Source organism: Lacerta agilis, chromosome 13 (genome assembly GCF_009819535.1).
Source record: "Lacerta agilis isolate rLacAgi1 chromosome 13, rLacAgi1.pri, whole genome shotgun sequence".
NCBI lineage: Eukaryota > Metazoa > Chordata > Lepidosauria > Squamata > Lacertidae > Lacerta > Lacerta agilis.
In genome coordinates, this window is record NC_046324.1 from 4,325,938 (window position 1) to 4,342,593 (window position 16,656).

Here is a 16,656-nt window from a genome sequence, read left to right on the forward strand (position 1 = left end):
TGCTCTGAAATTATTTTAAGATGACTATTTTGTATTATAACTTCTATAACCAATGATCAGTCTCACTGTTGTATGTAAAGGAATCATTGCAAATGTGACTATGCAGTTGTCAAGACATTGTGGCCAAGATTATCTTTGGTGTGTTCTCTTTAGATTTCTTAACATGTCTTAACCAATTTATTCATTTACTACAGTTCAGCTTTTGCAGCAGACCGACAGAGGAAAAGAAAACTTCTGGAAGACTCCTCCCTAAACAGCAAATTGTTAAAAATAAATGTAGGTACAACATAATTTTGGAGCAGATTTCATTAATCAGTGGAGCTCATTTAGTAAATGTCTTGGGCTGTTAGCATACCTTTCTAATGTACTGTTGCCTGCTGGTTCTTGAGTGACACTCCAGTGTTGGTGGTGCACACACTTGTAATTGTGTATTGAAATAGGCTCATTACCTTATCTAGTTTTTAATACCAAAGCCTCCAAAGAGGTCACTATTCTGACTGCCCAAAATATTTTTAATTTGAAGCAAGTCTTATTCTTCAGGGTACCTGATCTTGAGCTACCATTCTGTTCTGGGCATGTGGAGACAAGGATGACAATTGACTCACCAGGTGGCCAGTCAATTAACAGAGGTCCCAGTTGATTTTTTTCCTGTGAATGAACGGCCTACAGCCAATCAAGCCAGGGATCTTTTTAAAAGTCCCTCTCTCTCTTACCCAACTCCCAATATTACTTAATGCTGCAGGCTAGAGCAGAACTGTGGCAGTCTTCATTTCTTTGCTGGTCCTCACACTTGCCCAAACAGGGCATATGAAATCCTTCATGCACTGCCTCCTCCTTGCTAGTCACGGAGAAAAGAGGGAACAGCTTTCCTGTCTCAGCTGCTTGCAAAAGCAGTAGAAACGCCAAGTGCATGTGATCCTGCTGATAAGGGGAAGGGAATGCAAGAACCATTACAGTATCTTCTCCCTGCTGCTGTTGCTCTCTTGGCTTCTTTGACTGTGCAATTGGGCACTGTGCCTCTGCCTGCTCAGGGAGCCTAGAGCAGGCTGTGGTGTCTGATAAGGCCTGGGGAGCCCTTTGGACTGGATGCAACTTGACTGCAAGTTTCCCAGACATGGCCTGGAAGAAACCTGGGTTCAGCAGCTATTCACTCATTCATTCTAAAATTCTGCCCTGTCTAATTTCCTAAAGGAACCCAAGCTAGCTAAGAGATCAAATGACAAAACAAATAACAAATAAAATAATTCCATGCTTTTAGCATAAAGCTCCCCCATAATGCTCTCATCCTAGCCTACCTTACATGCAGAATCGAAAATATTAAGAAAGAATAAATACTATTTTGCTTGCACAAGTGGGCCTAATAAGAGAAGTCTTATTATTACTTTATTATCTTATATTATTTATTATCTTATTTATTTATTATCTGGGTCACTGGTGGTCTCAGCCCAGCCGGATTTAGGTGTGGAAATATGGGTGCTTTGTTCCTCTGGTGGGCACGCATCTGTTCCAACTTGTTCAATTTGTGACTGCCCTTTCATAAGCTGTGTTAAAGCTTTATGGGTTTGGCTTGAATCCATCATTCCGTGTGTTCTAAATTCTGTGTGGCATACTATTGTTGGATGAACACTTTATATGTAATACTTTTAAAACTTGATGTAGGCATGTAGCCCTCTGTTTCAAAGAAAGCAGGTGGATGGAAGATGATGGATAGCCTATTGTAAGATGACTTGTTTGCCTTGATGTCTCTGGTTCACAGGGAAGCACCACAGCCCTGTGTGCTACAGGCCTTCGGAATCTGGGTAACACATGTTTCATGAATGCGATTCTTCAGTCACTCAGGTACCCATTGCTTTATTTTTTAAAAAAAACCCACTTCTGTAATTGGCTTCTAGGCTAAGTGTTATTGTGCACCCTGTGATGTATTAAGAGAGTAGGACAGTTCACTGAGGCTAAAATATGTGCATCTGAAGGGTGTCTCTACACCCATAAGAGCAGGTTTTGCAGCTCCATTTGTGTCAGTGGTATATCTAAAACTGACAAAATCCTATGATATATTTTGCAAATAAAACTCCCTGTGATGTTTGAAAAGAGGATCCGTAAGACCGACCTCTTACTGTGCAGTTTAATTTCAAGTGTGTTAACATGCAGGTATGTGAGAGGCAATTGTAGAATGTTCAAGTTACAGCTGTGTGTGCGCTTTATAGCTGCCCTACAGCTATTCATTGCTGAGTTACAAAGAAATTTTCTGTCCCTCTTGGTACATATTTTTGGTTCACATTTCCTTCTTTCAACAGTAACATTCAGCAGTTCTGTTGCTACTTCAAAGAATTGCCGGCTGTGGAGCTTCGGAATGGGAAGACTGCAGGCCGGAGAACTTACCATACTCGGAGCCAAGGGGATAACAGCATGTAAGTCTATACACAGCATGTATGTCTATATACATATATATACAAACAGCACACATAGTGTTTATCTGTATCCTTGAATAAAACTATAGACTTGGAAGGGACGCTGGGTCATCTAGCCCAACCACCTAGCACACAAGAATATGCGCTGGTGGTCAAAATGGGGGTCAAAACCTGCAGCCCTGGCATTATCAGCAGCATGCCCTAACCACTAAGCTATTTCCACCTGTAGCACAGGAAATGAGACGTTATACTATGTGGGTATCAGTAATACCCTGCATATTGGCGTAATTAGTACCATGCTCTTGTTGGGATTCCATTCCCCCGCTGTGCAAATATGTGGGATTGTTTCATCACATGTCTGTATTTACATTCCAACACTGTTGAAAGTCATGGGAGCGGATGTTGTTTTTACACTGTTCCGTTCTGTTGTGCTTTTGTATTCCCCTCTCTCCGAGGAAGAAAAGAGAGAGAGGAGCCATGTTTTCCTTTGTCCTGTTTTGTACATAAATAAAGTAGCTTAGTACTCACACCTCAAGCCTGGCTCTGCTGTTGTTGTTGCTGTCTGGGAGCTGCTTCTCACCTCCTTCCCCTCTGTGGCAGGAGGAAGAGAAGGAGCTGCCCACTGAAGGCATGCTATGCTTGGCCTTGATTTTTCAGAACATTGGGGGCACCCCAAAAATATTGGGGAGTCCAAAAGGATTGGGTCCCCAGGAGTTGGCACCCTTGGAGAGGAATATGGTTCACTGTGTATCCTTGGCACTGGAAATTCAACCCAAACCAGTGTGTAGCCTAGCAAAAAGAGAACCCTTCTCATGCAGATTAATCTAGCCGTGGTGGAAAGACTTAAGGGCAAATTTATTACAAGAAGAGCGGTTGTCTGGTCATCCTCTTCCACTGGGTGTGCAGTTTCAGGAGGGACGCACATGGAGTGGTGAGGGACACACACCTAGCCAGCCAGTACAACCAAGTCAACCCTGGCGATCAATGGGGTGACAGATGCCACAGCCAGATCACCCTCGCATCCGATATAAATGGACCCTTGAGCACCATGAACTAGAGCAAACCTGTGTTTTTACATATATTGGAGTCTCTTTCAATGAAACAACGACTTGGAGGTGGCACACCAAGGTGATGAAAGTCAGAGCGCAGAGAGTGACCAGGGCTCTGAAGAAGTTTTACTTCACGAAGAGCAGGAAACAGTTTGATCCCATGCCGAAAGTATTTGGCAGTAAAGTGATCCCTCAAATGCTTTATGGAGTCAAAAACGGGGGTGAGGTTGAGAGTGCTATTAAGGGGTTAGAAATGGTGTAGAACCAATTTTTCAAGAGATTATTTTCCCTACTCAAGGGAACAGCAGTTGCACTCTTATGTACAGAAGCTGGATTGACAACGTTAAGTGCAAGAGCGGACTGTACCAGATTTAATTACCTGAAGACTCCTCCATGCCATGTGAGCACTTGCCAGCCTTGTACTATGTGGAATTGGAGAACAGCCAATGGTGGAAATCTAACATCCAATGTAACTTGAATTCTTATTATTTCCATGAGCTAGAGGAGATTATATCCACAGACAAACGTCAATTAAGGGATTGGTGTCATTGGACAGAATCACTACGCAATCAGCAAGCGATCAAATCCTCTAAATGTTCTCCCTGGTTCCCCCTTCTAAAAACAGTCCCTGTTGAATCTCCAGCCAGCCTCACTAAGAATCACTTTTATCGAGCTGCGTTTTCAAGCTATGTCCTTCGCCGTCTTGGATGGGCAGGACAACAGGGTATACTGTACAAAGACAGATTCTATATGTGGGCAACTGCAGGTGGACAACATCTTGCACTATTTACTATATTTCCCACTATACACTGGACCTAGGAGGCAATTTCTCACCCTACCACCCATACAAGAAAGCTGTCTCTTCCTTCTATGGCTTCTTAGCGATGCAAACACTTCAGTGACTCGCAAAGTTGCCCTTTTTGCTCTGGTGGCCAAAATGAGCAGAAAGAATACCCTGGACAATTTGGCATTGAACTGTAAGGGAGACACAAAGATCTAAACAGAGACTATTATTCGTGGCGCAGCATCCCTTTATTTGTGTATTTATTTTTGATTCAGATTTGTTATGGCCAATGGCTAGAACAATAAAGTTATTGGGATTGGATTACAAGAAGAAATTCATGTAAGCCACAGCTATCATGAATGGTCTTAGAGGAGTCTAATAATCTCTGTGGGGTTAGGAATGTCTTAGTGCAAGGAAATGTGAGCTGCTGCCCTCACCACTGAGGACCAGAAAGTGGTGTCTATGGATGTGGTCTCTCTCTTGCCACCTGAATGAAAATTCCCCGTTCTACCCAGTAACCTGAGATGGTCAGGAAAGCCCTGCATTCAACTAAACATGATACAGCCTGGTTTGCTAGCTAACTTTCTCTCCAGAAGAGATTCAAGCCCTGAATAGCCTCAGTCAAATCACATTCGTAGTCTCATTTTTTCCATTTGTGAATTGAGAACAACACTACTTTGTCTGTAGGACATCCTGGACTTAGAAGGTCATGGCTAAAAATTTGGCTGGCATGCATGTTTTTGGTATGGGAAGGTGAAAATTTATAAAAGTTTTATGAACCATATTTTTAGGACGAATCTGTATAGAGCATGGATCAGCAACCTTTTTCAGCCTTGTGCTGGTCCACCGTCCCTCAGACCATGTGATGGGCCGGACTGTGTTGTTGTTTTTTGGTGGGGGGGGGAATGAATGTATTCCTATGCCCCACAAATAACCCAGAGATGCATTTTTAATAAAATGACACATTCTACTCATGTAAAAACACGCTGATTCCTGGACCGTCCGTGGGCCGGATTGAGAAGGCAATTGGGCCACATCCGGCCCATGGGCCTTAGGTTGCCTACCCCTGGTACAGAGTTTGGGAGAAATATAAAAAATCTGCTGGAAAGGAAAACACTTTTATGGCCATCTCCTATCAAGGCTATTAAAATCAAGAGAGTTAATATGGATAGACATTGCGTACTTTACGGGGGGGGGGGGGGGGGGAGAGGTTTGACCTAAACGGAAATCAATAGAAAATGTAAGGAGCCATGTTACAGATTGATTACAATACCATCAGGTTTTTTTCTAACCAATTTAAAACATTTTTTTATTAAAAATTTCTTGATTTACAAAAGTATGTGTAATATCTCTTTTTTCACGTTACATTTTCTACAGATCAGTTTCATTTGTTGAGACATTAGTGTTACATTAGGAAGAAAGGTGGAGGGGGCCATGGTGAGTGGGGTTGGGGTCGAGTGGCAATGCTGCTATTAAAAACTTTCAATTTTCTTCCACAGTTCATTGGTAGAAGAGTTTCGGAAGACTCTGTGTGCTTTGTGGCAAGGGAGTCAAACAGCATTCAGCCCTGAATCATTGTTTTATGTTGTTTGGAAAATCATGCCAAACTTTAGGTAAGTTGTATAAGAAAAGGAGGAATGATGTTAGCAACTCAGTGACTCTCTCCAGAACGATGGCATTTTGTTGTCCCTGAATGCAGTGTTACCTTGCTCTTGAGAGCTTCTAGCTCTGTAGGAATAATGCCCACTGTGTGCCAGCAGGCTCTTATTCTTCCAGTATACAGAGGAAGCAGTGTTAGTGGTTTTTGAGTGTTTTTGTTGTATTTGAGGTCTAGCAGGGCTACGTAATGCCAAGTTCTTAGTCTGTGCAACATGGCTTAAGTACCTGACAGAACCCAAACCTTTGCTTTTGGCAAGGACTGTGCTTAAAAATGTACAGCTCCAGCAGGTCCAAGCAAACATACTGGGCAAAACTTCCTTGATTCTCTCAATATTGAATTAGTTTCTGTCATTGTAGTTATGAATAAGTGCTGCAAAGAAAATAAATCTATGTGCGATAGGCATTTTGCACCCAGGCTGTCAAAAAGAACAGTTCACACAAGTAAATCCAAGTTCACACAAGTAAATCCAAGTGTCATTCCTCTCCAAGGTCTCCCTGTCCTGGCCCCTGAACCTCTTTCAAAGGAGCACTGAACCCTATTAGGATTAATTGTGCAGAAGGTAAGTTGCTCCATATTTTCAGGTAGTAAAGATGTTCTGTTGATGTATTAATGCCTCTAGCAGTGCTGAAAAGATGCTCCGAACGCACACCCAGAGCCTGTGAAGTGAGAAACCCAGGCCATTCCTTTCCTTCTTCCAGTAACTGTGTGTCTATCCCTGGCTGATGAGAATCAAGGAAGTTTAGCACCAGTAGTTTCAGGCAATGGGCAAAAGTCATAATCGTGCTTCCTACAATACTTTTGGCCAGTTATCCTCCTCAACAGTTGTTTGAAGTCAAAGTAAGAGCTCTGCTCCCTAAGTTGGCTCCAGCAGATTTTCAGCACTGTGGGTTTGTTTGCTTTTAACAGAAAGGGATGTTAATGACAATAAATATATTATGGCACTGGAGTGCATTTCATCAGATGGAGAAAATGTTATCCTTGGTTGGCATTGCAGGTATACCCATGGGAATCAGAGAGTGAAAAAAGTAGACAGCGAGGTCAGAGGGAAAAGAATTTGAAGAAATACATATGTGGACAATTACATAAAGTTTAAATGTGTGAAAAATAACCAATATTCATAAAGCATTTTGGCATTGCTAAGCTAATATAGTATGGGGGGACACCCTATCACACAGTCTGCCTTTTTGCATCTTGTTTCCCTCTGGTCTCTCGTTTATTTCTTCTTTGCATTCATTGCCAACTGAGACTATTACTTCCTGCATCTGAGGAGCTGGACTCTCACACCTGTTACGTCTTTAAGGTGCCACGAGACTTCATTTTTGCTCTGATAGACTAACATAGCGACCCCTTTCTAAAAGAGTGTTGCTGTTGCTCCAGCTCTGTGCTGATTCAAGCATGTGACTGCACTGAAGAGTCTTGTTTCTGAAGCAGTCTCAGATACGGGCTCTGCTTGTAGTGATGGATCTACAATTCTGTCTCTTCCTCCCATCCCCAACAGTATTTTTAACATGTGCAAGTCATCATTTGATGCTCTGTGCTTGAACCTGCCTTGAGTTAGGCTGAGAGAAAGGCTGTTTGTCTCTTGGAGACTTTACAAATAGTTTCCCTGTTGAGAAAATATGAACAATATGGACCAAACTTTTTCAGGTGGCTTTGTTTGGCATACTCTGCTCTGCTGATACACATTTGAGAAACTGTATGCTTGGAAGGCTTTTGTGAGCAGTTTTCCGTTTGTTTCCCTTTTTTCAAACTGTGGGTTGGATCCAGCTTGGCCCCAGGTTTCACGGTCCTCTAGCCTCGCTTCCCAGTCTGAAAAAAAGAACTCGGAGGAAAACAATGAAATCCTTAGTAAGATTGTCTTGATTAGGAATGTTAACTATTCCAGATAATTTTGTGTACTTAAAAGCACCTATAATACCCCCTTTGCCAAGAAATATAATTGTATAAAATCCTGTACTGAACTGTAAACACTGACATTGCTTAGAAGCTTTGGTTTTGTACAAATTTCATGTGAATCTGGTGTGCCCATTTGTTAGTTTAACCAATTTATAGACGGTCTAATATATATATTTAAAAGCTTCTAAGTAGTTTTACAAAGTAGAAGTTATAAAATCAAAAGAGTACAGCAGAAAGTAAAAAGAAATACATGCCGTCAATAAAAATCCAGTCAAAACCCTGAAATAAAATGCTGAGCAATGCAGTCTAAAAACCTCTATATATTTGCTCTGATTAGAAAGCTAAACGTTAAACTTTTTGTTTTCTCTATTGATTTCTTACTTGTATCCCTGGGTAAATTTAAAAATGGATTCATATTGTGCACCAGGAAATGACCCATCTAGACAATGAGAGGCTTCTCTACACATTTTTATCAACACATTTTATCTTCTTTTCCATTCCTTCTCCCACCTAGGTTTCTGTGTCTTTTTCTCTTCCCCCAAGTCAGTCCTAATTTTGCTGTTCTGTTTTTTGTTTTGTTTTGTTTTGTTTTTTTGGTACTTCTGCCAGCCTTGGGGATACTCCAAAATGTACTGATACCTCCTGTTTTGTGTCTGGTGGTGCTGTTCTGACTGCATAAATGCATTAATTTTCCCACTGAATGCTGGGAATGGAACACACAATAAGTAGCAAGCATTCTCTGAAATTGGGTGGATGCGCTGGATACTGTGCTGAAAGCATAACCTCAGTTTTGCTGCATGATTACAGCAGCAGCCATAAAATGGCACCCAGTTGTAGTTAGAGCACACAAGAGGCAAGTGAGCAGTAAGGATATTGCTATTATGGGCAGGTAGATGCCACAGCAAATGTCCACATCCAGGGGGTGTACACTATTCAGTTGATTATTTTTTTTTTTTTTTGTAAATAAATTTTATTGTTCTTTAAAAATATTCTTACATAACTCACATATGTGAATGAATATATACAAAAAAAGAAAACACAGTCCAAAACATATGTCTACATTCATTGTCCAAAGAAGAGAGAAAAAAAGGAGAAAAAAGAAAAGAAAGAAAAAAAAAAAAGGAAAAGGAAACAAGAAAGAAAAAAGAAAGGAGAAAAAAGAAAAGAAAGAAGTCAGAGGGGGAGTAGGGAAACTCCAACTGACATACATGGTTAAGCTTCACACACAAAAAGAACTTCCACTGCTTTAACAACGCTTCATATTTTAAATAAATTACCTTGTTCTATCTGTCGTTTGTACATACTTCACAAATTTTATAAATCTTCCAAACATCGCTTCACAAACTTTACTAACTTTAATTCCTTTCATTATTCTAGACACAACCAATATCTTCTATTCTTATCTTGTTTCCCCAAATATTCATTTATATATTTCCATTGATTTTTAATTATTTCTTTAGAAGCACCTCTAATGTAATTCGTCAGCTTCGCTAGCTCCAGGTATTCTACAATTTTACTGACCCATTCGTCTTTTGATGGTAACTGATCTCCTTTCCAATATTTAGCCACGAGCGTTCTTGCGGCGGTTGTCACGTATAGAAAAATATTTATTCTATCTCTTGGTATTTCATTGGTAATTATTCCCAATAAGTATAGCTCTGGTTTTTTAGTATACGATATTTTGATCAGCTTTTGCACCTCTTCGTGGATCATCGTCCAAAATTCTTTAATTTTGGGGCAAGTCCACCAGATGTGGAACAACGTCCCAATCTGGTCTCTACATCTCCAGCACTTATTGTTCTTGGAGTTACTTATCTTGGCTGTTCTTTCTGGTGTTAGATACCATCTATGGTGTACCTTCATGAGATTTTCTTTTATTTGGTAAGAGGCTGTAAATTTAATATTTTTCGTCCAGAATTGCTTCCATTTATCATATTCAATTTCATACCCAAAATCTTTTTCCCACTTTATCATGTTGCTATTTTTTGTATCTGAGGTCTGCTGTTCACTTTTTATTAATCTATATACTTTGGATAATATTTTCTGTTTGCAAACAATTATTTCATCTATTCTTGTTTCTTTATTTTCGAACCCTCTATTTTTTAAATCCTGTTGAAATATCGCTCTCAATTGAAGATACTCTAGCCAGCTTATGCCAGTAGGTCTCAAGTCTGCATAATTTCTTAATTTTGGATTTTCTTTCTGCTCTTCCACTAATTCCTTATAGATAGGCCATCTCCTTTTAGTCGTGTTCTTAAAAGTTGAGGTGGCCTCCACCGGTGAGATACACCAGGGTGTTTTTTTCACTATTTTTGTTTTAATTCTTTCCCAAATTTCAATCAGCGCTTTCCTTACCAAATGATTATTGAATCTTCTATGCATTTTTAATTTCTCATAAAAAAGGTACCCGTGCCAGCCGTAGAGCTTGTCCCAGCCTTCCAATTCTAATGTTTCTTTATTTTCTAATGTAATCCAATCTTTGATCCAGATCCACCCAGCTGCATCATAATAAGTTAATAAATCTGGAACCCCGAAGCCGCCTACTTCTTTCTCGCTTAACATAATTTCTTGTTTTATTCTCGCTTTTTTCCCCTGCCAAATAAAGTCCGCCAGATCTTTTTGGCAATTCTTTAAGTACCTCGTCCCCACGATTACCGGTGCTATTTGAAAGAGGAATAGGATTTTGGGAAGTACCATCATTTTTATCATTGAAACCCGTCCTAATAAAGATAGCTGTAGTTTCTGCCATTTTTTAAGTGTTTCTTTAACATCTTTCCAGAGTCTGATATAGTTGTCCTTAAATAAATTTGTATTTTTGTTAGATATCCACAGACCTAAGTATTTAGCTTTAGTTTCAATTTTTAATCCCGTTACTTCTTCCAGTCTTTTTTTCTCCCATTCCCCCATATTTTTTGTTAATAATTTAGACTTTTCTTTATTTAGCTTGAAACCTGAGTTCTTCCCGAATTCATTAATTTTCACTAATGCTTCTTGCAGACTTTCTATCGGGGATTCCACTGTAATGATTACATCATCTGCGTAAGCTTTCACCTTATAATTATAATTACCCACTTTTATCCCTTCAATTTTCGTGTCATCTCTTAATGTGTTGAGGAGAATTTCCAGGGTTATAATAAATAACAATGGGGAAAGGGGGCAACCTTGCCTGACACCTCTCTCAATTTCGAAGCCTTCCGATAGCTCATTGTTTATGATTAATCTGGCTGTTTGTTTGTTGTAAATACTCTTTATCCCGTTCAAAAAATTTTCTCCAATTTTCCACCTTTCCAGATTTTTCACCATAAAATTCCAGGAAATGCTGTCAAAAGCTTTCTCGGCGTCCACCAACAGCATTGCAATTTTTTTACTAGGGTTTAACTCTACATATTCCCATAGATTGATTATTGTTCTGGTATTATCTTTAATTTGTCTCTCGGGGAGGAAGCCTACTTGATCTTTATCTATCACCCTTTTTAATAATCTTTTTAATCTGTTTGCCAATACCCCTGTAAAGATTTTGTAGTCTATATTTAGCAGCGATATTGGTCTGAAGTTTTTTGTTAATTTCAAATCAGCGCCTTGCTTAGGAATTAAAGTTATCAAGGCTTCTTGCCAGGAATTAGGAATCTTCTTTTTTTGCAAGATCTCATCCAATATAACCTTTAACTTTGGTATTATTATCTCTTTAAATCTTTTGTAATATATTACTGGAATTCCGTCCGGGCCGGGGGATTTTCCTGTTTCCATTTTATTTATTACCTCCTCTATCTCTTCTATCCCGATTTCTGCATTTAACATGTTATATTCCTCATCCTTAATTTCTGGCAATTCTTTCCCCTGTAGATAGTTTTGCATTTCCCTTTCTTCCTCCCCTTTGTCCTGATATAAATTTTTATAATACCTCCAGAATTTTGTCTTAATTTGTTCCGGGTCTGTTAACTCCACCTCTCCATCCAATATTTTATTTATCACCCTATTTACTTGTCTTTCTTTCGCTAGCCATGATAACATTCTCCCTGGTTTATTAGCCTGTTCGAAATATCTTTGTTTAGTCCAGAGAATCTTCCTTTCTACCTCTTTATTTATCAAATCTGAGAGGTGGGATTGCAAATTCCTGATGCTCGATCTTAATTCTTCACTCTTCGGGTTTTTAACCAATTCCAATTCCTTGTCTCTTATTTGCTTATTCATTTCTATAAAGTTGTTATTCTTCTCTTTCCTGATTTCTTTCATCTGTTGAATCCCAAATCCCCTCATGTAAGCTTTACTGGTGTCCCAAATCACCATATTATCCGTTATTTGATTTTCATTTATTGCAAAAAATTCCTTTAATGTCTCTTTTGCTTTATTCACTCTTGCCTCCTCCCGCCAAAGTTCTTCATTCATCCTCCATCTCCCACTTGTACGTTTCCTAAATTTCATCTCTACCGAGACTGGATTATGGTCGGAGATGGATTTATTTAAAATTTCAGTTTTTCCCACATTCAACATTAATTTTTTTGAGACCCAGATAGCGTCAATCCTCCCTCCAGATTTATGTGCTTCCGAGTAGAAGGTGATATCTCTGGCACATGGGTTTTTGGTTCTCCAGGTATCATGTAAATTTAAATTAGTGACCAAATTAAAAAAAGATAGTGGAAGTTTACCAGAGTTGGTTATTTTCTCCCTGTCCGTTCTGTCCAGGTCATTAGATATTATTTTTTGATTATTTTTTGTTTTGTTTTGCACACCCACTGAACCACTCTCCCTATTTCTTGCTGTCAGTCCTTTTTCTGCTTATGCTGGTTATGGGCGCTACAGAGCTGGCTGCCATGTTTTCTTACATTAATGTGCAGGGGCACAGGGGCGTGGGGTGGGTGGGGACGGTGTGCCGTGGGTACCATCTCTGAGGGGGGTGACAAAAAGGCATCCTGCATGGGCACACTTGTCAGCATGGGCACTTTCATGAGGAAACATTGCTGCCGGTCCTGAAGAAGCAGGCAGCTGTTGCGATGGGGTGCTGGTGGTAGCCGTAACTCATTCCCCAACTTCAGCATGTGCTTGGTTTACTTTTGAAATAAAATACATTCCCATGTGTTAGAGCTATAGTACAATATAAGTTCATATTGCAGAACATTTGCAATGCCTGCAGTGTGTTCATTCAGAGTTGTTTTCACAGTGTTTTTAAAATACATAAACGTCCCATCCTCTCTTGAAAATAAACCATCTAGAAAAAGTAAATTGCACTACAAGTACAAAACTTCCACCGCCTTCACAACCTTATCACATTGGCATATTTCAAAATGTGTTTTGCATTGCTGGACTTTCTTCCAGCTCCAAATGAGTTTTGCATTTAAGCTGTTGTAAGGAAGCTTGTTGGCCTTTTGTTTGGTTGTAAGACTACAGGGCCATATATCTGTCTATCACAGTGGCAAGAATGATCTCTCTGGGCCTTTTTTTCTTATTATAAAGTGATACATCCAATGTAATTGCCTGGTTTGTAAGCCATGCCGTGTAATGTGAATTATGCACCAGTGTAAGTAAGCAGTCTGTATATTCATTGATGTGTTTGTGTTAAGGGGCTACCAGCAGCAAGATGCCCATGAATTCATGCGTTACCTTTTGGACCATCTGCACTTGGAACTCCAAGGAGGCTTCAATGGTGTTTCCCGCTCAGTCATCTTGCAAGAGAATTCGGGTCTTTCTGGTGGCAGTAGATGCTGCATGTAAGAAGAGAGGTTTTTAATCTGGTTTCCTCAAACCATAATATCTGAATTGTAGGGCAGAAAATGCAAATTGTGTAGTTTCTAGACGACAAAGATTGGGAATGGCCTTTGGTAAACGTTTGTGAGAAAAATGCTCACACAGGTTGGGAGCCTGCATGCTGGCAACTGGCTTTGGCTTGCAGCCTCTGATCATGCTGAAGGCAGACTCCTGGGAGCTGACATGTTATTCTCAATGGATTTCCCACCACAGCTGATGCACTTCATTGGTGGAGCAAGCAGAAGTTCCTGGAGAGTAGCCTGGCATCCCAACTCCTCCCCCCTTCATAACCATGTGGCATTTTTCTGCGTCATGTCCAATTCCCTCACATTTCCCTTTGTATGCCAGGAGGTGAGGTGGTGGTGAGGAGACACATGGGGAGCATGTCCCTTTGGAACATGGACCTCCTGTGCCAAGTCTTGTACTAGATGAAGTGGGAGAGTGGCCAGTTAAATGGAAGCCTCCTCATCTGCTGAAGTGGTGCTTCCATGCCTCAGCAAAGTGCCTGCCTTTGAGGGATAGGGGAGCTTTAGGGTTCCTAAGACCTGTTTCCCACAATGGCCAATCAAATGTCTATGGGAAAGCCTTTTGAAAGTATAGGACATGGGTGCAGTAGCCCTCTCCAGCCCTCTCCTGATCCTAGAGGTAGATTAGAACCATCATCATGACTAGTTGCCATTGGTAGCATTTTGTCCTTCCACAAATTTCTTTAACCATCCTTTAAAGCCATCCAAGTTGGTAGCCATCACCACATCTTGCTGGAGTTAATTCCATAGCGTAACTATGCACTCTTGTGTGTGAAGGACTTTTCTTTTTTCTGTCCTGAATCTTGCAGCGTTCAACTTCATCGGGTGATCCTGGGTTCTGCTGTTATGCGAGAGGGAGAAAAATGTTTTTGTACAGTATCCTCTTTCTCAACCACAACTGATGCTTCTTCATTTATTTATCTGGGGATACTTTTTGCCACTTGGACAGAGCATAACATTTATGTTGTATTTGGGGCAATATTAGGAGCTCCATTTCTGAATGTAAACACCTCTCCATATCTGTTCTAAGAAACTTAGATGACCTAAAGGATGTTTTCAGCATGGCTAGAGGCTCTTGGTGCTACTTGAATGTGACCAACTGTGCACTGCTGACCCTTTTCTCCTTGTAATGTTTTCTTCAGAAATGGCACGTCTACTGTTGTCACAGCCATCTTTGGAGGCATTCTACAGAATGAAGTCAACTGCTTGATATGTGGGACTGAATCCAGAAAGTTTGATCCATTCCTAGGTAAACCATGCATCTTGAAAAGTTTTATAAGCAGATGTTAGGTTTTTGACATTAGAAACTAATTTTGAAATTGCCTGTGTCTTCTTTAGACCTTTCACTAGATATTCCAAGTCAGTTCCGAAATAAACGCAAGAACCAAGAAAATGGACCAATGTGTACATTACCAGGTAGGTGTTGTTTTATTTAAAAAAATCTTGCCATTTGCATACAGTGGACGCTCGGGTTGTGGACGTAATCCGTGACGGAGGCACGTCCACTACCTGCAGCATTCATATCCTGCAGCGCCGTGTCTGCGCATGCATGTGACGCAATTTGGTGTTTCTGCGCATGCGTGAGCGGCAAAACCTGGTAGTAACCCGTTCCGGTACCTCCGGGTTCGGCGCAGAGCGCAACCCGAAAAAACATAACCCGCAGTGTTCGCAACCTGTGGTATGACTGTATATCGCTTGCTTTTTTTGTCTCTTTCATCAGTATTTTTATTTAGATCATTAGAGGGCTGAGTCAAAAAGCAGAGGAAATGACTTTAATCGTGTCAATTCAATTGTTCTAGATTGTCTTCGCAGTTTTACAGACCTGGAAGAACTTGATGAAACAGAGCTCTATATGTGCCACAAATGTAAAAAGAAGCAGAAGTCCACCAAGAAATTCTGGATCCAGAAACTACCAAAGGTGAGATCTAGGAGTTGAAAGTTGTCAAAGATTATGGATCTCCGCCTTCTGCAAACTGGTGCCTCCCATATAATTTGGACTACAGCTCCCTATTTGCCTCAGCCAGCACAGCTGGGTTTAGAGATGAGCAGAAGCCACTTACCTGATAATAAGCAACACTCAAGATAGAACAGACTCAGACAAGAGGAATTATATAAAAATTACGATTCAAGGGACTGGAGTTTTAAAGGAAGGATCTTAGTGAGAGAGTGATTTTGATTGGCATAACGAGATATTCATATCACAAGCACACAAAAAACAGCCACCACTCTTGCAGTGTTACTGCTGCGAAGAGAATGAACTAACAGAGGGAAGTGGAAAACAGTGGCACAGGTCTGTCATAATATTTTATCCTCCTTCCTGTATGATTGAAGACATTCCTTCTAAAGTCATTCTTTGGTTTGAAGTTAGAGCTGTCAGTCACAAAATGAACTTCTCTTTCCTTCCTGGCCTTTTCTATTATGGAGAGCTTGTAGAGAAAAGTTTTAAACTTGTTGCCTGTTCCTTGGAAGCTTTGGAAGAAGCCTGATTTGCTTCAGAGAAGGTCCAGATCTTTGCAAAACAAGCCACTTTGAAAGTGCATGCTTTGACCAAAGTGAACGCACACCCCAAACCTGAAGTGGGATGTTGCTTCAGTGTTCTTTCTGCGGTAAAATAGCTTGTATCTCAGAGCTGCCGTACTTTGTCATTTTTGCTACTGCATATGGGCCTTTTTTTGGAAGGAGGGAAAATGTTTTATTTCTGGAATTTTATCTTGAAGCAAACTCAGAAGTTTCTGCTAGGATCATGTGGATATAAATGTAACAGCTACTTCGCTATGACATGCTCAGGAGGTGGCAGGTCTGTTGTTTTTAAAGTACTCCTCCATTAAGGAATTTGTGACATGGCTTTCGGCTTATGTGCCATTTTTAATTCCACAGGTGCTGTGCTTACATCTAAAACGCTTTCACTGGACAGCTTATCTGAGGAACAAAGTGGACACGTATGTTGAGTTTCCCCTGAGAGGCCTAGACATGAAATGTTACTTGCTAGAGGTACAGTGACTTGTCATGGGGAGCTGCTAGTCAAGGGCCTGAGAATGCTGCTGGGAAATTCTCAATTCCTCTTCTCTCTTGTCTCTCTTCCTTGTCCCCC

At 40.5% G+C, this 16,656-nt stretch overlaps 1 protein-coding gene across 2 annotated transcripts in view; it reads left to right on the plus strand.

Annotated features, from left to right (window-relative positions):
* USP3 (ubiquitin specific peptidase 3) overlaps nucleotides 1-16,656 on the plus strand; it is a 42,261-nt gene that overhangs the window by 23,271 nt on the left and 2,334 nt on the right. Inside the window, exons 5-13 of one of the 2 annotated variants that reach the window (XM_033166426.1) lie at nucleotides 195-276; nucleotides 1,757-1,839; nucleotides 2,295-2,408; nucleotides 5,741-5,854; nucleotides 13,356-13,502; nucleotides 14,708-14,814; nucleotides 14,904-14,981; nucleotides 15,365-15,483; nucleotides 16,443-16,556. In XM_033166426.1, the coding sequence (XP_033022317.1) occupies nucleotides 195-276; nucleotides 1,757-1,839; nucleotides 2,295-2,408; nucleotides 5,741-5,854; nucleotides 13,356-13,502; nucleotides 14,708-14,814; nucleotides 14,904-14,981; nucleotides 15,365-15,483; nucleotides 16,443-16,556 (958 nt within the window). The remainder of the gene's footprint in view (nucleotides 1-194; nucleotides 277-1,756; nucleotides 1,840-2,294; nucleotides 2,409-5,740; nucleotides 5,855-13,355; nucleotides 13,503-14,707; nucleotides 14,815-14,903; nucleotides 14,982-15,364; nucleotides 15,484-16,442; nucleotides 16,557-16,656) is intronic. The other variant, XM_033166427.1, reaches the window with a different exon arrangement.